We start from the raw sequence: 22,105 nt of genomic DNA on the forward strand, positions 1-22,105 counted from the left end.
ATCGAATATATCTAATGTTTCTCAACATTCAGCTCCTGGACTGCTACTTTGAAGCCTACCAGCATGTGTTTGATCGAGACGAGCGAAGGTCACTGGCCCAGGTTATCACCGACATCATTCACAAGCGACCCAGGTTTGACTTCAGCTCAGCCTACTTTGTGAAGACCTACAGGGCAGAATGTGTTCTGTTGAGGCAACAGGCTACCCTTGTCAAGACCATTCTTGATAAACAGGTAACTACATCTTTTGTATGAAGCTAGCATTTATCTTTTACTGATTTGGATCCTATATTTGGAAAACTGGTATAAAACTTACAAAAAAACCCCTCCTAATCACAATAATCATAGAATGTTAGGATGATGGATTCTTTATTAATACTAAGGCTTAATACTAGTATTGCTTGTCAAATGTGACAGATTAACTGATGTGAAAAAATTGTGCTGTCCATAACCTTAACTGACTGGTACAGTTTTGTAATAATTGTTTTGTCACTTGTATTGTTTTCAAAATAAATGGAAAGTAGTTTTGTATTATCTTGCATACAATGCGCATTCACTGCATTTAATGTCGTTAGACGTGAAACAATTCTCAAGAACTGTTTACACTGGTTTGTTTTTCAAAGTGTCTAAGAGGTTCAGTGTGAAACTTGCTAAAATTAGAATTTACAGAATCCAGCTTTTAAAAATAATGTTCAAAACATTTCACTATACCTCTTCAAGGGTAATACCTAATCTTGCATTAAGAAAGTTTGAATGTTTCAGTGGAGTGAAGTGGTCATCTAATATCTATTTACTTTTGTTTGCAATTTCTCAAAGCATGGTTTAAAAAACTGAAAGATCTTTAACTTTAAAATTAGTGCTTGTGAATGTTGTATGATATTCTAGAAATTGCAGAAATCCTGCAACATTTTGTTGAAATATGTGCAGCCTTTGCATTATTCAACAGATAAAACATGAATGTGCATAATTCAGTTGAAAGCACAAATAGATGATCAGCTGAGGTAAAGACAGTAATAAGTAACACCTAAAGTATTAGTCTGTTTATATCCTGATTGTATATTGTTCTTAACTTGACACTAAACATGCTAAAGTATCCAGCCAAAACGTAATACTGTATGGGGTATTTCTATATCCTGTGTACATGTACAAGTGACAAATTACATGTCAGGTAACAATATGCAACAATGATGGAAGAGAGGATGTGGATGGGTGACCATGTGCAAATTTGACTCTAGAGCATTTCGAGTGCTTCATTTTCTTCCCCACAAAGAAGCACATATTACTTGTAGTGTCTCCTTACAAAGTGACTTTGTTTGAAATATACGAGGGGATGTCAATAAGTTTTGAGACGTGAGCATTTTTCATACCCAGCTGTCACAGTGTATGGTACGACATTGAACCTTGGGGTGTAGCTGATGTGATATATAAGTTTTGGTATTCTACTCTCAGAAGTTATTGAACAGCTCACATTGATAGAAAGAGACCCCCTTCATGGCAGTGAAAATAAATAAAATTAAATATAGAGCAGTAATTAAGTTTTTAGTTCTTGAAGGAAACTCCGCAAAGAACATTGAAGAAAGGCTTTCAGCAGTTTATGGGAAGTCTTCCCCTTCATCTGCTACCATCAAACGATGGGTCAATGAATTTAAGCATGGTAGAGAGAGTTTTGAAGATGACCCCTGTCCAGGTCGCCCAACAGCAAGCACTAGTCAGGAAAACATTGACAGAGTGCATAGACTTGTGCTGGAAAATCGTCGAATCACACTCCACGAGTTAGAGGAGACCACAGGCATTTCACACAGATCCATCAAGACAATTCTTCATGAACATCTCTTCATGTGTAAGTGTGTAAGGTGTGCGCAAGATGGGTGCCAAGAATGCTTACAGATGAAATGAAGCAAACAAGGGTCACCATAAGCAACTCCATGCTAACCAGATACAAGAAAACAGAAGATTTTCACTTTAGGCTAGTAACCTGTGATGAAACCTGGATCCACCACTAAGATCCTGAGAGCAAACAAGAATCCATGGAATGGAAACATGTCACTTCTCCCAGGACCAAAAAGTTCAAAGCCTCCAGATCAGTGCAGAAGGTAATGGCGACAGTCTTCTGGGATAGCAAAGGCGTCATCCACATAGATTACTTACCAAAAGGAAGAATAATGATTGGGGAATATTACGCTAACTTGTTGAGGCAAGTGCGACAGTCAATCAAGGAGAGGCGCCGGGGCAAGATCAGACGTGGTATTCTTCTACATCAAGACAATGCTCCAGTACACACTGGGAAATCTTGCCACATCCCCCCTACCATCTGTTCCCAAATCTCAAGAAACACTTGCGTGGTCGTAGATTTCAGGATGATAATGAGCTTATTCCTGCTACTGAGGCTTGGTTTGACGACCAAAATGGCGCCTTCTACAGAGATGGCATCCGCGCCTGGCAGAAAAGATGAAACAAATGTCTTGACTCACGAGGGGACTATGTTGAAAAATAAATGTGGTTCATACCAATATTTTGTGTTTTTCTATGCAAGGCTCAAAACTTATTGACATCCCCTCGTACCTCTGTTTATGCAGCAATGGATGGGTACCCATTAGGACAAGATTACAACATGACTGAATAACTTTCTGGTGTCTCATAGTACAAATGAAGGATATTATATGTCATACTTTATGGATGTCAAGTTTTTTATCATATTAAATATTAGTCATCCATAAAGTGTCCTTCCTTTCTTCTAACTTCTAAAATACACGTTGGCTTTTATAATCTCTAGGGAAGTGAGAGCATGATAGAAGCATGAGTGCGAGAGCTGAGTTTTATGCCACTTTAAGCAATACTCTAGCAATATCATGGTGGGGTTACACCAGAAATGAGCTTCACGCATTGCACCCATGTGGGAATCGAAGCTGGGTCTATGACATGATGAGGTAATGCTTTAGCCACTGAGCTACACACATGCACATACACACACGTGACTTAGCACACAGATTCATTTACTGGGGAAATAATTGTAAGATACTGGAAGCATGTGCATACTGCAGTTGTTCTTATTATCATTACTTAGGTTGAGGAGCAGAGAGAATACACTCAGAGGGTGTGTCGAGACGGGGACACAGAGTTCGGGTTGCCATACCGGATTGTACCCAAACAGCCAGTTTCCATCAACCTCAGCAGGTTAGTTGTTAGGTGTTCAAACCCACAACCATAAGTTTCTACAGTTCATACTCTGTACATAGAATTACAATGCACACTGGTGACTTGCATCCGTCAGATTTTAAATCATGCAAATAAGAATGTTTCACATAATTCCCCAGATGTGCATTATGTCATTAATGTACAGAAACAAAAGCATATATTGAAAGTGACTGTATCTGCTTGTTCCTGGAACAGACCTGCCCTGAAGAATGTGTTTATGTTGGAGTTTCACCCTACCCTGGCCATCGCCAGCCGAATCCCTGAGGCCCTGGAACATGCACTCCGGGTGAGACTACAGTGTCTATTTACACATGTTAGGCAAAATCTCAGGAAGATTATTTTCAGAACAAAATGGCAGTCACTTAACTGAAAAGCATATTGTTTTCCAGTATTGTGTGGTTTTATTGATATATTCCAGTGGTTGTAGTCCTGAAGTCATGTCAGAGGCAAATAAAATCGAATGCTGCTATAAGGCTGAATTAAACTCTCTCTTTCTGTATCCAGTTCATAAAGGCCAAATATAAATAAACAGTTATTTTGCACTGTGACATTCACACTGTTTGCTGATCATTGAATTTTGGAAAATGAATGTTGAGTTGAGATATTTTTTTTGCTGAACTAATATGGCATTATGGCTGAACTAAGATTGCAGTATAGTTGAACTATTATTGCACAATGGGTGAATTGAGGAATGCAAATATCTGAATAGAGACACCCTTATGTTGAAATTCAGGTTACTGCATGTAATCAGACAGAAATAAACATCTGGGTACGGCTTTTAGTCCTGTTTATGAACAGTGTCATATGGCTGCCATGAAACCCTCATCTCTTCCTCACATCTGCTACTTCCTCTACAGGAGCTGATCCACGTCCACAAGCCAGAGTCGGTGTTCGACACGCTGATGATGGAGAAGAAGATGCTGGAAGTGGCGCAGCGAGAATGGGACAAGATGGAGAACATGGGAGCCTCCTACTCCCCTCAGCTGCAGAAAGATGTCAGTAGAGTTCGGATGCAGTTACCACCATCAATTGCCCTGTTTACCATATGTCCATTCTGTCATGATGCGTATAAACGTTGTCCACTCATCATCCCCAGGCCAGATACAGCTTTTTGAGAAAGAGGGGAACACACTTTTTTTTTCATCAGAGTTTCAGACAAGTGTGTGGGGTGTGCGGTGGGGGTTGCACAGTCATGCAACCTCCTCTGGGTCCGCCTATGCATCATAGCCTTGCTTTGAGTTTGGTTCAAATAACACAGTGCTAAAATAGCCATCCAAAGAAATTACGCTTTTATGATTGTAGTAAATGGTTATTCCAGAATTCAGATCTGAAATACAACTGAAATTACCGTCAGTTGTCCTCTCCTGTTGAGGTACACACACAGGAGGAACAAATATTACAGTCTTTGCATAGTACAGGATTGGGGGTTTGAAAGTAGATCTCTGTTACACAGAAGAGGCATTTTTTAAATTTCAGTCTCATGAGCCCGTGTATTTCATGTGCTAAGTTAATGGTTAGAGACAGAGATAGGGATGTCACAGTGAAATGAAGTTATAGTAGTGCATAGATGCAGGGTATATACGAAAGCCTAATGCTGCCACTTTTGTATCACAAAATATTTTTTTTCAAAGACAGTTCTCGTTACTTCAATTATTTACTTGTTGCTTCGAGTATTTTTTCGTTATTTCAATAATTTTCTCGTAACTTCGAGTATTTTCTCGTTATTTCAAATATTTTTTCGTTGCTTCGATTAATTTTTCGTTACTTCGAGAATTTTCAGTCAAAAACTTGAAATTTCGAATATTTTCTCGTTACTTCAAGTTTCTTTCAAACACTTGAAATTTCGAGTATTTTTTCGTCGGTTCAAGTTTCTTTCAAAAACTTGAAATTTCGAATATTTACTCGTTGCTTCAAGTTTCACTCAAAAACTCGGAGCAGATCTCCTAAAATATACATGCTACCTCCATTAGACTTAGAAATTAAGAAAAAGGAATCGAAGCAACGAGAAAATATTTGAAATTTCAAGTTTTTGAAAGAAACTTGAAGCAGCGAGTAAATATTCGAAATTTCAAGTTTTTGAAAGAAACTTGAAGCAACGAGAAAATACTCGAAATTTCAAGTGTTTGAAAGAAACTTGAAGCAACGAGAAAATACCCGAAATTTCAAGTTTTTGACTGAAACTTGAAGTAATGAGAAAATTCTCGAAGTAACGAGAAATTAATCGAAGCAACGAAAAAAATATTTGAAATAACGAGAAAATACTCAAAGTTACGAGAAAATCATTGAAATAACGAGAAAATACTCGAAGCAACGAGTAAATAATTGAAGTAACGAGAATTGTCTTTGAAAAATAATATCTTATGCTACAAAAGTGGCAGCATTAGGTATATGGTGATGTAATATCCTTGATTGTGAGGGATTGGATTGTTGTTCAATGTCACACTCAGCAGTATTCTGGCTATATGGCAACAGTCTGTAAATAAACAAGTCAGGACAAGACAATCCAAGTCATGTAGGTCAGGAGCCTGACCACCCAATCCCATAAGTGACCTCTTATGACAAGCAACCTATGAAAGGTCGATATAGAATAGGCCTTCAGCAACCCATGCTTGCCATGACAGGTGAACATGCTTGTCGTAAGAGGTGACAGGATCAGGTGGTCAGACGGTTCCCAATTGTGCAGATCGATCATGCTGTTGATCACTGGGTTGTCTGGTCCTGACTCGATTGTTTACAGATCACTGCCATATAGCTGGAATATTGCTGAGTGCAGCGTAAAACTACTCTCAATCACTCAATTACCTTATAGACGAATTCTAACCCAGATCTTCACAGGTGGTGACCCTATTCCCTTGTCTTGTTTTGTTTTATTCATAGATGTTGTCACATGTATCACATAGGGAGTCATGTTGACAGTTTGCTTGCAGAGTTGTCTCCTTTTGTTATGTTGAGATCCTAATACTTTTGGCATGAATCCCAAATGTGCTCTGATTATGATAGTACTTTTCACCTGAATGTTCTTGAAATATCCATGAGGAGTTCCTGTTGTGTGTGTTGCAGCTGTTCTCAGACGTGTACTGTGACGACCCTCTGTTCTTGTGTGAGATCGCCCAGAGTCTGGTCACCCAGCAGGACCAGGAGGGGGGCAGTCGGAGGTCAACCAAAGAGAAGCAACTCGGCATGGTCAGCGTGTTGTCCAGAGTCATGGAGGTCAGTCTGGCAGTGATCAGATCAGATCTCTTGTCCTGAGTTACTATCTCACTGCTTAAAATATTTGAGGCAGCTAAATATTTGCTGTAAGTGAATGTAACTTTCAGGTTTCTATATCAGTCTCTTAAAAAAAATAGTTGTTGCCAGTTTTAGAGCTATGATATCAGCACATTTTGTGTTTTGTGTGAGTGCAAACCAGTATTTTGGATTTGGAAGTAGAATATGGTCCCGACAATGGACTTTGTTGATTTAAATAAAAATCAGAATCATTTTAATAAGTTTGTTTGCCCAGTGACTCACATTGTTATGATTATTTTTGTTGTAGCTGGTGGTATATTTTTTTATTACTTGTTGCTGTTTTAATTCCAGACAGTCACACTGAGATCCAGATTGATGGACGCAGCATGGGAGACGGAGATCCTTTCAAAGGTAGATAACTCTGCTCACTCAGTTCATAATGGTACACAAATATGATGTTGATAGGTGGGAGAGTGGGTGTTCACTCATCATATTCCTAAAATCCATAATTAAGAAAAACAAAGGATGCAGGCAATCCCCAAGTCATGTCCTGATTTTCCCAAATGCACAGTTGAAATGTGAGAAGTCACATATGTGCAGTGGTCACCAGTTTTTCCAGAGAGTATGACTGAAAGCAAGGCAAATCTGTTATATATGACCCAGTATCAGTTACCAGAGTTGGGAACAATCTGTGGCATGTTGTTGCCATTATACTGCCTGGGGAAAATATCCAGTTACCTCTATTTATATCAAACTATCAGATATAACAAACAGTTTTGAGGAGGTGATCCAGCCTCTTATAGTGTAAGTTTGTCAAAATACACACAACAAATGATAGATGTAACACACTAAATATTAGTGGTTCTTTGGAGTTTGTGTTAACTGTTATTACCACACCATTATTGGGTAGTCTCTCAAACATCTGCATACCATTGTGCAAAGCCACCCTTGGGCCATGGCTGTCATAAGTCTGTCATAAGGTAAGGAGTTACAATTACCTTTTGGCAATGACCAGTGAAGGTCAGGGGTAGAAAAGGCCTTCAGCAACCCATGCTTGCCATAAAAGATGACTATGCTTGTCGTAAGAGGCAACTAATTGGATCGGGTGATCAGATTTGCTGACTTGGTTGACACATGTCATCCCAATTGCGCAGATTGATGCTCATGCTGTTTGATCACTGAATTGTCTAGTCCACACTTGATTATTCACGGACCACCACCATATAGCTGGAATATTGCTGAATGCGGCATAAAACTATACTCTCTCACTCACTCACTCACTCACACACTCACTCACACACTCACTCACTCACACTCACTCACTCACTCACTCACTCACTCACTCACTTTGTACTATCACACCCTGACAAATTACACAGACAGTTGTATAAACATTTGTTGCAACCTATCCAGATCTACAGACAACAAGCTTCAGAGATGAACTTCCCTGATTGTCACATGTACCTGCGACCAATTCAGTTTGAGTTTGCCTCCTACAAGGATGACGCCAAGAAACCTCCTCCCATCTTCATCACCTCTGTCCAGGGAGATGAATCTTCCATTGAAAGGTAACAAAAACCATTAGTACAATTTTGTTTGTGAAAATGTTTAGGTAATTGTAGGTTCTCATAGATATTAGACATTACAAATGATTCCATGGCACATCCATCAACTAAACGTTCAGCTATATTGTGTGGGAGCAAGAGATTGTCATCAAGTTTATACACATGTAATAGGAGTTGGTAGCAATTTTGTACATGAAATATACTGGACAAAATAAGTTAGGAATATTGGTATTTTTATGAGTGATATTTTATCATTGTGTCAATGAGTAGGTAAATCATTATTCATTGCTTCAGAATTTATGTATATTCCTAACTTTGTTCATCCAGTATATTTTAAAATGTATTTTGTACATGACATGCATTGGTGGTGATCCCTTGACTTATAGTGCTTCTCCTTTAATAATCACAATCACTGCCCCTACCCATAAATTATGAACGGCTCCTTCCTTATAAGAATTGATTTCAGTCTCTGTTTGCATTTTGGGACATACAATCCATTGTATCCATGTTACTTCAATCTGCTCTTTAATTTACACAGTCTAAACACCATTTTTTTATGTTTAAACAAATAAAACAAACAAGAAATACTAAATGCAATCCTTAATTTGATAATGCTGATCAATCTAGGTACTGGTTTCTGTAGTAATTATGTCATGTTCATTAGTTAAAGTGCATGCCAAACTTGGTTGTCATGAATACATATGACGTAAGTTTGCCTAAGCATGTATTGTTCACTGACACTGACCTTTTTCCACTCTGCAGGTACACGCCCCAGAATAACGTTATCTTCCTAGCTATTCATGAGTTAGATGAGGGGCAGGTGGGAAGGTTTTCATTCCGTAGTCGGGACGGAATCTTGCAGGTGAGATTTACCTTCAGTACGATATCAGTATCATTCAGTTGTATTTTGTTGGACATCAAGGTATCACGGGCAATTATTGTGAATAGTTGCCTCCCTTTGTTGTGCCAGAATCCTACAATGATTCTTTGTACACAATATTTGCCCTGATTATGTTTCTAGGTTTGTTATCACCATATCGATGCTGATGTGTTTTGCAAAAGTAACGTCAAGGTCTAAAACCATCCCCACATTTGTTTTCGTTATACATCAAGATGAATGACTGATACAACTGAAATCCTGTTCAAAATAGTTTTCTTTCTCACAGACTGTTATCCTTGTGAAGAATTGATTTCAGCAACCTGTGATTGTCGTAAGAACTAAAGGGATCAGGTGACTCGCTGTCATGCTTTTTTCATCATATCCCAACTATGTGGAAAAATGCTGATGATGTCAGTCACTGGATTGTCTGGGCCAGATTAGATTATTTACAAGTCATATCATATATCTGGAAAGTTGCTGAGTGCAGCATTAAACAATAAACAAACAAGCACTCTGGCACCAGTATATCAACAGATGTTACTGATGGTACTTTATATTACCCTGCCTGGTATTCTGCATCAAGCGGGAACTCAGTGAAATTGTCTCTGAGTGGGGTAGGCATAGTAAAATGTGAACTGGGCTAGCCATGGGAAAGTGTGACATGTAAGTAGTAAGAATAGTCACACATATGTGCATACGGGCGATCAGGTAGCCAAGTGGTTATCATGTTCACTTCAAATCCGGGTTCAAATCCCCACATAGATCCTATGTGTGAAGCTCATTTCTGGTGTCTTGTGATAAAGTATTGCTGTGATATTAACAAAAATTTCACAAAATCATACTCACCCACTCACATGTGTATGCTTATAACTATTTAAATTCACCAATCTTGCATGCAACATTTTATGGATATGTCTTCACCACTCACTCTACTGTTTGTAGATCCTGCGTACCGGGGGTGTGGAGAACCTGCAGGTAGTGCTGAAAGCACAGACTGTTCACAAGAATGCCCTTATCTCAGCCGTCCAGCAGGCCAACGTATGTCAGCCAGTCAGACAGCAGGACTGGAAGAGGTAAACAGCTTTCAACTGTTCAAAACTTTTAGAAATATTAACAAATATTGTGGAGTAAAATATTTCATCACTCAGTAGGAGGCTGAGGACAAGCTTAACGTCATCTTCCTAGCTATTATTATAGATTATAGATGTAAAAAATGTTAAAAATCAACACAGTGAAAGCTGGGGGTAACCAGAATTGACCACATCAGGAGAATAGTATGTAATACAGTTCTGAGGATTTTACCTAGCCATAGATCACTAGCACTCCAGACGGCCCACTTGCAGTAATGTCATGGGTTATATTTCTTTTAGAAGAACACATGGTGAGTCTGATTTGTTTTCTGGAAAATAATGAAAGAAGCTAGTATTTGTAAGTCAGTCATTCCTCATCTTATATGAATGTGTTTCAGTGGGCGTACCAGTCCTACTGAGACAAAGAGTGAGAAGTCATCCATGACTCAGTTCACCAGCATCTCCAGTGGAACAGGGGGAACAGGGCTTGCATCTAAACACCAGTCAGAGACTGGGAAGTACAGGCGCTCCCCTGAAGCATTCATCTCCATGCAGCTTGAAAAGGTAGGCAACATCTTTTGTTGTGTCCTAAAATATAATCCTACTTACGTATACATGCTTGCCAGTAATGTTTGGGACAGTGGGGTAACTTTGTGGTTAAAGAGTTGACTCATCAAGTCAAAAACATAGGTTTGATTCCACTCATTGTACAGATCACATTTCTGGTGTCCCCCCACTGTGATATTGCTGGAATATTGCTAAAGGTTGTTTAAAACCTCACTCACTCACACCACTAATTTTTTACCTTTGGTATTAAGCTGTCAGTAGGACACAGACATCTGCTCCCTACTTAAATAATAAAATGTGCATTTTCCTGTTTGTTAGTGAAATGATATTAACTGTAATACTCCTTATCAGCGTCCAAGCCGCGACTTGATGCTGAATGACTACATTCAGAAGAAACAACAGATGGGCACCGTGTTGCGTAACCCTGATGAGCAAGAAAAGCTGAAGCGGTGAGTTCATGTCTCACATGATAACATTGTGAAACTTTAGTGAATATCATGACTTGAGGGAATGTTTTGGTGTATTTTGTTGAAAGTTAAATCAATTTCTGTTTTTTCCTATATGAATATTTGTAATATTTCTGATGAGATGTCAGGATGGAAAAGTCAAGATGCAAATCTTTGTGATTTGGCTGGTTGTGTACCCTGATGGCCTGGGACATATAAATCACCGGTTTGTCTGGTCTAGACTTCCATTGCTTGCATCCACATGTTACATGCTGAAAACTTGCTGATCGTGTTCATAAAGACCTAATGACCATAAAAGCATTCTTCTGTATGTGCAAAGATATATGTGCATCGTGTTACAATCTGTCAAGAAATGTGTGAGATCACATTGTTGGGATTTTCTTAAATTCATTCAACATAATCTACCCAAATAATGAGTGGTTTATTTATGGTGAAGAACACCAATTATATGGCATATATTTGGACTGTACAGGAATGGTCACAAATTCAAAAAAGAATGTGGGTTGGGTCGTAGTGAGGGTCAGCTGAGAAATCAGATGGACACAGTTTGAGGGCCATACAGAAGGCCAGCTAGAATCCATGTACATGTAGGTGAGTTTTGACACTTGTTTCTTGTTTCCAGTCGCCTGATATCAGAGTACTGCATGAACTTCTCACAGCGGGTGTCCCAGTACTCTCTGAGGGGCCAGATCATTGCCTACTACAACAGTATAGTCCGTCTACTCGAGGACTTTCCGGCTGTCAGGTACACATGTCATCTGTTTTGACACTTGGGCGTATTTGAGGACTCTCTTCATGGTCTTGTGCTTTGAGTATCTATATATCTAGAGAACAAGGCTTGTTGGTTTGGTTATACTTTGAGTAAAGGCTAGCAGTAGTCAGGACTAGTTGAGGTTGTTGTCTATTCACACATGCTCAGACACACATACTTGTACATGCATGCACTCACTCCCACATGCACCAAAAAAAAAGCAATACAGAACCATGCGAGTTGTGTGGCTTTCAGGCTTTCATTCTGTACTTGATGTAACACACCATTAAACAGTCCAGAAAAAAAAAAAAACAATTGTCAAAGTTCTCTATCCCAATAAAAGTGATTCTTCTCCTTCAAAGGTAATATCCTAACACTGTGTTTGTTTTGATGATAAAAGTCTGTTTTAAATATATGCATGAATACCTGATAAATAACTTATCATTGCCTAATAATATGAATTTACTGCATCAACAGAGACACATACTTCATGCGGGGGGATGTGAATGAGAAGAAGACGGACACTGATGACCTCAAGGGCTTGGTGTCGGATGCCAAGTGAGTCATTGTCTACATTTTACATCCACGTACAATAATTATTTTAATTGCCTGTCTTTTTGGGCATATATGCAGCATTCAGTATTCAATAACATGACAATCTTGTTTGATATAGCCTAATAAATGGTTGTTCTTTCATGGGAGAAACACTGACGTAAGAAATTTAAGTTTGAGTGAGTAAGGTTTTATGCCACTTTTAGCAGTGTTCCAGCAATACCATAATGGGAGACACCACAAATGTGCTTCACACATTGCATCCATATGGGGAGTCAAACCTGGGTGTCCGTCATGAAAAGCCCATGCTTTATTATTTTTGCAATGATTGATTTACTGGGGACCATTATCTCACTGAATGTATCAGTCTCGAACGCATCTGTTGGGGAGAGTATTTGAACTACATGAGTTGTTCAATATTATTAACTGTTTTATATGAAACTATTCACTCTCATCTTCCTCTTCGTAACAGGGTGTTAAAGACCCGGCCACGTCGGCTGTTGTCACCTGATGGCCGCCATGTCCTCAACCTGTGGTTCATCCCCCATCACACCGAGGTGCTGATCATGTTCAAGACAATGGAGGACAGTGAATGTCTGCGAGCCTTGCACTACACACTGGCAATCATCGCGGTACTGCATGACATGTTGCACTACCTGTGTGCACACTCGCGACTTGGAAGTTCCCACGCAAGACTCGGCTCTCAGAAGATGGAGTTTGTGTCTGCAGACTGGGGCGGAACAGAAGGAATCGGTAGGTCACTCCATGTATTATCAAACTATTGAACATATAACACCTTGGGTCCTCAACAGTCATCAATGAAGTAATATCATGGTCTAGTGGACATAAAGCATCTGCCTAGAAAAAAGATTGTCAGTCATTTGATCCCAAAACATGTTAGAAGATGCTACATGATGTTCCTCCCCTATGATGCACTCTTTCCGACCCAGGGTTCTTCACAGTCAGCATCATGTCTCTGCCATAAGCAACTGTCAATTCAACCTCCAACACAATCAAGGCAAGATACTGTATTGGTTTTCACTTGTTGCATTTTAATGGGACTATATAACATATGGTATTAGATAGTTACTTTCATTGAGATATATCCTCAGAGGTGAAGAACTATTTTCATTTGTGTAATAATCATTTGTATACATTGGTTGTTGTGCTCCACATGTTGTGTTCAGGGCCCTTTTGAGAGCTAGTGATAGTCACTGTGATATAGACCCAGGAAGGTCCGGAGTAGGATAGGCCTTCAGCAAGCCAAGCTTTCCATGAAAGGCGACTCTGCTTGTCATACGGGCAAACCGAAAGCATCAGGTGGACATCTGTCCCCAAATGCACAGATGCTCATGTTGTTGATCACTGGATTGTCTGGTCCAGACTCGATTATTTACAGACCGCCATCATATAGCTGGAATATTGTTGAGTGCAGCGTAAAACTAAACTCACTCACTCACTCACTCACTCACACACTCACTCACTCACACTCACACTCACTCACTCACTCACTCCTGTGTTGTAGGAAACTGAATAGTCAATGGCATTGTTTTGAAACAGTTTAGACAAGGGGTTGACACTTGCAATATGTTGATGCATAAATTTCATAATGTACTGTAAATAGGTTCTATGTCATTGGTGCCTTTGTATTGTAAACAAATCAATTTGCGTGTTTTTTGCATTTAGGCAAATTAGTAATATGTTCATTTTTGCAGTGATTCCTTCATACTGACCATGTTTTTTGTTAGATATAATATTACACTTCCACAGGAATTTGGGATTGTTTGATATGCAGTGTTAGAACAGTCATATGGATTTTATTTTTAGTCATGATGGAGTCATTTTAAAAACTCATTACATAATTACAACAGGTAATTTATGCAATATTTAAATACATCCAATCAGGTGCTGAGCTGAGAGACATCCAGAAACAGATCAATAACTTGCCCGATCCCACCAACCCAGGCAGTGTGGTGGAGTTCCTCACTCTCCGCCGTGACGTCATGTTCCTGGAGTTTGACACTGCTGTCAGACACTACATGGCAGATACTTTCCTCTCCACCGGCAACCAACATGGCTTCAAGGTTGGTCAAGGTTCATGTATACTAGAGATGCTGGAAAGTAACCATGTTCAGTGAACAGTACTTAGTGGATAAACAAATTTTAAACTCTTCACGGTCCATGCAGAATTCTGCATGGCTGTCCCAAATTATATATCTGACATAGGACAAATTGGGAATGTTGATGTTTGGACTTTACACAACAAATTAACAGTTTTTGCCATTAAAAGCTTTGAAAAGGAATGGTGGGCTTCATTTTTGAGAGCACAACTTGAAAACCTTTACATATCTTTCAGAAACAATTGGCAGATACACAAGGCAGATCCCAAAGTGGTGCCTTTTGCTATTTTAAGACTTTTGGCAATTATAGTTTTCATGGTTTCCATGGATTCAGACATAGACTAAATAAAATCAAGTAGGGCTTAAAGTAACTGTCAGATGGTTTGTTCTTTCAAATTTGTTGGGGCCTGGGGATTTGTCATCATCTGATAACTCTTGTTATACTATTAAGATGGTACTGTTAGAATTACGATTTCTTACCTGTGCTTGTCAGTGTTTCCACTTGTTGATGTAATTGCAGGCCATAACAGAGAACATGTACCATGCCCTGCCCTCCCTCAGCAATGTCCAGCAGACCAGTCTGACCAGCACCTACCTGTCTGTGCCGGAACCCCTAGAGCCCCGTGACCTCCTGGCCAAGAAGCTGTACCCCTGGAGGTCCTTCGTCTGCCAGAACGGACCCTATCCTCTGATGTTCTGGCAGTGGCATCAGATAGGTTTCCACATCCAGGGTTGTCTGGCTGGACTCAAAGATGTCGACAGGTACATTGTCAAAATGTCCTGAGTTTGTGTGCATTTTGCTCCTTGTTAACTTGTAAATATGTATGTCTGCTTTGTGGTTTAGCTGATGTTTTAGTGAGTTTTTATTGAGTTTAGTTTTACACCACACTCAGCAATATTCCAGCTCTGTGATGTCGGTCTGTAGATAATCAAGTCTGGACCAGGCAATCCTGTGGTCAACAGCATGAGCATCAGTCTGTTGGGAACCGAGGACATGTGCTAAACAAGTCAGCAAGCCTGACCACACTATCCTGTTATTAACCTCTTATGACAAGCATGGGTTACTGAAGACCAATTCTAACCCAGATCTTCATGGGTCAGCTGCCATTTTTAACCAGTGTATGAGACAGTGACAGGGTTTGCATAACATCCATGCATTGGACAGAGCTTTTTTCATCTCAGTGAGTTATACATATATTCATTTCATTACTAGCAGTAAACACATGTCACCATTACACCACATATGGATCCATCACATCCCATGATGAGATCCTGGATGTGACATTACTGATGTGCATACCTGAATTACTACACTAGATGTCTTGTATACTGTATGTGACCACCCAGACATGTGGCTAATGGGGAGATCTTGGGTGTGACCCTGCTGATGGAGGACGTGCTACAGACTGGCTACCAGGACACTCATCTGGAGGCTGCCGTCCCTGACGATGCAGAAGTCAAGTCTATAGCAGACACTACAGAGTCCAGATGCCCCAGTGCTGCTGGCGAGAGCAGAGAGGCCAAGCGGCCTTCAGGTAGAATACCAACAAATCTGATAATCAAGTCATTAGAGTGCAATAGCCTTTAAGGAATTACAGATTATCTGTTCATTTATTTATATGGCGTGAATCATTATATTCACAGGGCTCTGATTATCAGTAATTCTTCACAGTTATTCTCTGTGAATTTTTAGTTTTTTTACACACTGTCATTTTAAGATAGGAAAAACAAGAAATACTTACAGTAGCAATTTTACAGAGATTGTTCACTGTCATCAGTTTGTGATGTCTTGAATGACATCATGTTGTATTGTTCTTCACCAGTGTGATGTCATAGTGCTACATCTCACCAGTCAGTGGTGTAATGAATGTAATGGCTGTAATGAACCTGAACATCGTGCTGGAATATCCTGTACATTGCCAGTGCTACATTTTGATGAACCGTCATTATCACCTAGATCCTTTGCCATGGTGTTCTCTCTCTCTTAGATTACCTGCCCTTGATTTCCATGTGCTGATTTCATTGGCTACGTTACTTGGTCCTTGTACCAATCATAATGGAAATGAAAGACCAACCTCAATGTTGGGTTGGCAATTTAGAGAGTAAAGCTGTCAGTCCCACTGAAATTTCAGTGAATGCTTCATGCGTATTAAAGTTTAGACTCAAATAAGATATCCATTTATTTGCACATTGTGATCTTAGCTTATGGACTGATGCCAGAGTCTAGTAAAATTCTATCAAGTCATATCAGCTGATTACTGTCTATTACATGAAAGTCTATGGAACATTATTCTAAGAACCAAGTTGGTGCAAGAGAACTGCCAGGAAACAAATGCTTAGGACAGAATATATCTGTGACAGATTCAACAAAACCACGAAAAAGACATGTAAAGAATAGTAATACAGTATTGGTGCTATGCTGGGAGATGATATTTTGCTTTCTTCACCATCATTTGTTCCTGACTGAGAATATGCATTAACCATTAACCATCATATGATGAATCTGGAATATAATTCCTACAGCATCACAGCAGTCCAAGAGTCTGTCACGGACCCAGCAGCCTATGGATGCCTACCGACTCCTAAAGTCCTTCCTCAAGTTGTGGAAGTGTCTGGAGCTGGCCAAGGTGGAGTGGGGCAGACGCAAGCTGATTGTGGAAAAGATAGAGACCCATCACCTGTACAAGGAATACTGGTAGGCAGCACTGACAGTGAGGTTTTGTAACTGTGCATTCCGTGATATTTGTCCTGAAAAGGCCTGAAAAGTTTGCCTTGAAATGCCTGGAATTGACATGTTTGTCTTGAATGAACCTAGCCCCATTTTACAGGTCACAGCACAACAACCTGACAACTGTCAGGAATTACAGTCATCTTGGCACTGTGGTAATTTTATGGAGGAAGATTCTGGATTTTAGACTCTTGCACAGAAAAGGGCTGGAATTGAGATGTTTTTTCTGAAAAGGCCTGGAGCTTTTTTTTCCATGTACAGGCCCCCATTTCACAAAACTCTCATAAGCCTAAGATCTCATAAGTGTTCTCGTAGCCATTGTACCTCCTATACTGTAACACAGGAGCTATGGATGCTACAAGAAAAGTTACGAGAGCTTAGGCTAATGAGAGCTTTGTGAAAGGGGCCCCTGGGCTGGAGTGAAGTTATGTGTCTTGTAAAGAGTTGGAACTGAGACATGTCTTGAAAAGTGCTTGAACTAGGTTTATGTTGTGAAAAAGTGGCATTTGTCTTTCTAAGGCTTGAGAATGTCTTCTGGTATGATTTTGTATTTACTGTTCACCTTATTCTATCATGTATTAAGGAATTCTTTAATGACTGCAGTATTATCTTGTTGCTTGATGTCATTATGTTGTATGATGTCAACAGGAGAATGTTGCTGCAACTATAGAAAGTTTTGCATGTTGGTCATGCTATCAACCACTGGTTTGACAAACTGCAATGATGACTTAAATTGTGTCAAATGTGTCAGATAATTATCTTTTTTCAGTATAACAACATAGACCCTCACATAAAGAATTACTGACTGGAATGTTTCTCCCCAGCAAACTGTACCGGATGGAAGTGTTGCTGCCAGTGCTACAGAGCGTGGCTCGGCGTCTAGGTCAGGGTGACCTGTACGAGGGGCTGGTGCTAGACACAGACACCCTTGTCATGCCTAAGGGGGCCTCAGAAATTGAAGTCCGGGCCAAACAGGTAAAGTTCAAACCATGGTGCATTTAACTTATTTTGTTTTACAGTTTTGAAGTTAAAATGTGCTTTTGTACAAAACTTGTTCCCTGCGAAATTCATGGAATATAGTTGATCAAGGTGTTTCTGACATCTCCTATAGACACTAACTCATACACTGACTGACTGAGTTTGGTTTTGTGCCACTTTTAGCAATATTCAAACGAACACTTTAACCACTAGGCTACCTCATCACCCACACTAATTCTTAGACACATATCCCATTCAAGTTAAAAACCATGCTATGAACTAAGAGACATGTTTGAAGATGGCTTTTGTTGTTTTCAAGGAAGATAGATCAATATATACTTGTCTAAAAACTGCCATTTGTAAAATTTGAAAGTTAAAAATAAGTCATATCATATGGTGCAAAGACTGCAGTTAAAAGAAGATGGAAATTATTTTGTTGTCTGGTGAAATTACGAATGGATATAACTTAACATATGTCATATTTGGGATTTCACTTTCTTAGTAAAGTACAAATTCTAGTACTTTTTTCGGTTGAGTCCCATCCGGGATTCGAACCCGCACCCTCAGAGTCAGGCACCTAATCGCCAGCACACAAAGTCAGCCGCCTACCCCGCTCAGCCACCGCGACTTCCACAATGTATCAGTAATGTCTCATCCATGATTCTAGCATTGCTCCTCCTATCCTCCCATCCCTGAGAGACATGACATCTCAGCCACAAGTGGAAGTCGCGGTGGCTGAGCGGGCTAGGCGGCTGACTTTGTGTGCTGGCGATTAGGTGCCTGACTCTGAGGGTGCGGGTTCGAATCCCGGATGGGACTCAACCGAAAAAAGTACTAGAATTTGTACTTTACTAAGAAAGTGAAATCCCAAATATGACATATGTTACATTTGACCACTTTCTAAATGGCATCGTGTAATGATATAACTTAAATGGACTATTTTCGCTGGTATTATCACTTTAAGAAGTGATCATAATATTTACTGCACTGTGGGAAATTCTTGTCAGTCTTATTTTTATTGGCTTATAAACAGGTAGCTACTTTGTAACAGTTATGTCTTTGTGTTTTCCAGCTTGTTCGTCTGTTTGAGAACCTAGAGTGTCACATGATCAATGAGGTTCGTAAACGAATTGCGAAGGAGTCGACTCTTGCTCTGTCAGAGAGATCTCGAGAAGAAGGTGCTCTGTCCACAGACCTATGGAAGAAGCCGGTAAGTGGTTCCACAGAGCAATATAGTTGCAAAAATTGTCCCTACCTCCTTCCCATACTCTCTCAATCACAGACCCTGTCTCGCTCACTTATATGGGGAAAGGGGTAGCCAGTGGGTTAAAGCATTCACTTATTATACTGTAAACCCAGGTTTGATTCCCCTCATGGGAACAGTATGTGCAGAGCCCATTGTCCTTGCCATGTTATTGCTGGGATACTGCTAAATAGAATAAATCTGTACTCACTCACTCACTCACTCGATCACTCACTCACTGTCAGTCACATCCCTGTGTTCTGGTGTACCCATCATGTTTTTATTGGGATATTGCTAAATGGAGTAAAGCTGTACTCACTCACTCACTCACTGTCATTCAAGTCCCTGTGTTCTGGTGTCCTGGCCACGTTATCGCTGGTATATTGCTAGATGGAGTAAAGCCCTACTCACTCACTCACTGTCACTCACTTCCCTGTGTTGAAGGTGATGAAGGAGAGCTACACCATTGCCAGGCCTCATGTTGTAGAGAACTTCATGGAATCACTGATGTCAGACTGCATGGATTCCGGGGAAGAGATTACCTTCAGCAAGAGCCACCTGTATTCCACTCTAGCCAGCCTTGCCAGGGGAGTGATGGGCAGAGAGAAGATGGCCTTTGAGAGGTAGGCAGGTTGTTTTATAAACACTACTACTTGGAAAGCCATTTGTTTATTGTCAATCTCATTGATGTTATATGTTTTACTCCGATATGACTTCCGTCTGGGTGAAAATGTAAGGACACTTCATCTGAGGTTGTCATTTAAACTACTTCCCTGTAATTCTGTTTTTGTATGCAGTTACAGTATGTACTATGAGAACCTGCTCCGAGTCAACCATCAGCTGCTGTACCAGAGGGAACAGGTAAGTGGTTCTTGTAATAGGCCACAGACAGGTATGGAATGGTCATGTTAGATACACCTGGTACAGTAACAGATAACAAGTATTTTCTGGTTATTGTGATGATAGTGAGATGGACTGAGGTGAAGATGGGTGGCAGTACCCTGGAGATGGATCGAAAGTGGACGTGCTATTTAAGAAGGGTGAAGGATTGGGAATGGCTGAGATGTCATGTCTCTCCAGGATAGGAGGACAGGAGGAGCAATGCTAGAATCATGGATGAGACATTATTGATACATTTTGTTAAATTTTGCTTATTTGTTACGTTTTAACTTGATGCAACTGACTTCAAATTAAATTGCAGTTATTGCAAATCGTGAAAACTTGTGACTTTCAGCTTCATTAAGAAAGTCCCAGTATTAAAGCTGATCTTCCTACTGTATGTGTCTATTTATCTTTGTTTTTGATATTTAAAGGAATATCAGGCTGAGACATTAAGAGAGTGACAGTGTCCTCAAGAATGAACTTTGCTCTTTCAGGAAATCAAGCAAATGCGTGAACAGCTGAAGGGGTCGCAGCACACTGCCAACGTGGACGTCCAGTGTCAGCTAGCCACACAGGCACATGACCTCCTAATGGGTACTGTCTCACCAACACATTATACATTAGCTGTGTGCAAAAGCAGTGTTAATAATAGTTGCTTCCACCATGTATTTGGAAAATTTTTCATTCTGATTGGTTTGAGGTTTCAAATCACAATTACCACCTCTAAATAACCATTGCTGATATGACATCAGCATCACTTCGGAAGTTGATTATATGACACATAATTTTTTATCAGTCATTGTCAGTAGTCATATGGAAATTATATGTACAATCTGAAATTACGAAATTCAGTATCAAAATCAATACGATTTTTGATTATGTGTGAGAATATATTATTGAGGAAAAGTGATAGAGGTTGACTATGAGAGCTTTTTGAGTTTTATGGAAAAATTGTAATCATGGTTAACATGAAATTAAAACAAATTATCACATTTTCTCACTTTCTTACATGTTCATGTTGATGTGTAAAATCATAACTTCTGAAAGATGTATGGTAGGTATTGATAGGTACTTTTCCATCCTGTGCCTCTCCTCTGACAGAGATCACAGCGCTTCGAGCCAAGATAGCAGAGATGCGAGAGATGTTGATGACACAGGAGCGAGATATCCGGGATCGTATCAAGTCTGAGTATGAGGACTTAGTGCAGAATCTCTTCAACTGCACATTCCAGCTGCGTGGAAAGTTTGATGAATTCAAGTAAGTGGACCTGAAATGTGATTTTCTCTCTAACAGTCTTTTAAATTTTTTTATTGTATTGCTCCCTCATACAGAGAAATTAAAATCTTGTGATGACACAATAATTTATGAAGACAGATAAACATATGCTTATAAGGTGAAAATGAGCCGTTCCTTTTTCAATTGTTATGAGAAAAATTACAATAGTGGTGAAGACAATAGTCTTAATAAGGGAAGTATGACTTGAGTATTTACTGTTGAAACACAATTGTGTTTTCAGAGATGTTTTGTATGACGATGTATTTGAGAAGATCAGTGAGACGAGGCGAGAGGCTGTGGAGGCCATCAGCAAACTGGAGAAGAAAGTAGGAGGTGGAGGAGGTAGGTTCTTGACGAAGGAAAGGATGAAATTGGGGTATCTATAGGTCTGACACTGTAAAGGCTGACCTCACATAGGTTGGATCTTTGAACTGATGTGCCCAGTTCTTTCATCTGAATGATTAATCACTTTACATTTGACAAAAAGAGCAAATCACTTCCACTGTGCCTCATAGTATAGAAGTTGTTCAAGATTTTTAGCAAAATAGATGAAACATGGTTGATAAAATTGCACTTTGGTGTCTCATAATATTCGTTTACATAC

At 39.7% G+C, this 22,105-nt stretch overlaps 1 protein-coding gene across 4 annotated transcripts in view; it reads left to right on the top strand.

Moving 5' to 3' along the window:
- The window catches only part of LOC137296873 (uncharacterized), a 56,274-nt gene that overhangs the window by 18,435 nt on the left and 15,734 nt on the right, over positions 1 to 22,105 (top strand). For all 4 annotated transcript variants that reach the window (XM_067828750.1, XM_067828753.1, XM_067828751.1 and 1 more), the window contains exons 19-43: positions 33 to 233; positions 3,064 to 3,173; positions 3,390 to 3,480; positions 4,052 to 4,189; positions 6,255 to 6,404; positions 6,774 to 6,833; positions 7,836 to 7,990; positions 8,750 to 8,849; positions 9,810 to 9,940; positions 10,336 to 10,501; positions 10,856 to 10,953; positions 11,594 to 11,716; positions 12,200 to 12,280; positions 12,747 to 13,027; positions 14,180 to 14,358; positions 14,915 to 15,156; positions 15,742 to 15,929; positions 16,918 to 17,089; positions 17,947 to 18,097; positions 19,173 to 19,310; positions 19,788 to 19,966; positions 20,141 to 20,204; positions 20,720 to 20,819; positions 21,327 to 21,483; positions 21,743 to 21,843. In XM_067828750.1, coding sequence (XP_067684851.1) covers positions 33 to 233; positions 3,064 to 3,173; positions 3,390 to 3,480; positions 4,052 to 4,189; positions 6,255 to 6,404; positions 6,774 to 6,833; positions 7,836 to 7,990; positions 8,750 to 8,849; positions 9,810 to 9,940; positions 10,336 to 10,501; positions 10,856 to 10,953; positions 11,594 to 11,716; positions 12,200 to 12,280; positions 12,747 to 13,027; positions 14,180 to 14,358; positions 14,915 to 15,156; positions 15,742 to 15,929; positions 16,918 to 17,089; positions 17,947 to 18,097; positions 19,173 to 19,310; positions 19,788 to 19,966; positions 20,141 to 20,204; positions 20,720 to 20,819; positions 21,327 to 21,483; positions 21,743 to 21,843 — 3,556 coding nt within the window. The remainder of the gene's footprint in view (positions 1 to 32; positions 234 to 3,063; positions 3,174 to 3,389; positions 3,481 to 4,051; positions 4,190 to 6,254; positions 6,405 to 6,773; positions 6,834 to 7,835; positions 7,991 to 8,749; positions 8,850 to 9,809; positions 9,941 to 10,335; positions 10,502 to 10,855; positions 10,954 to 11,593; positions 11,717 to 12,199; positions 12,281 to 12,746; positions 13,028 to 14,179; positions 14,359 to 14,914; positions 15,157 to 15,741; positions 15,930 to 16,917; positions 17,090 to 17,946; positions 18,098 to 19,172; positions 19,311 to 19,787; positions 19,967 to 20,140; positions 20,205 to 20,719; positions 20,820 to 21,326; positions 21,484 to 21,742; positions 21,844 to 22,105) is intronic.

Source organism: Haliotis asinina, chromosome 9 (genome assembly GCF_037392515.1).
Source record: "Haliotis asinina isolate JCU_RB_2024 chromosome 9, JCU_Hal_asi_v2, whole genome shotgun sequence".
Lineage (NCBI taxonomy): Eukaryota > Metazoa > Mollusca > Gastropoda > Lepetellida > Haliotidae > Haliotis > Haliotis asinina.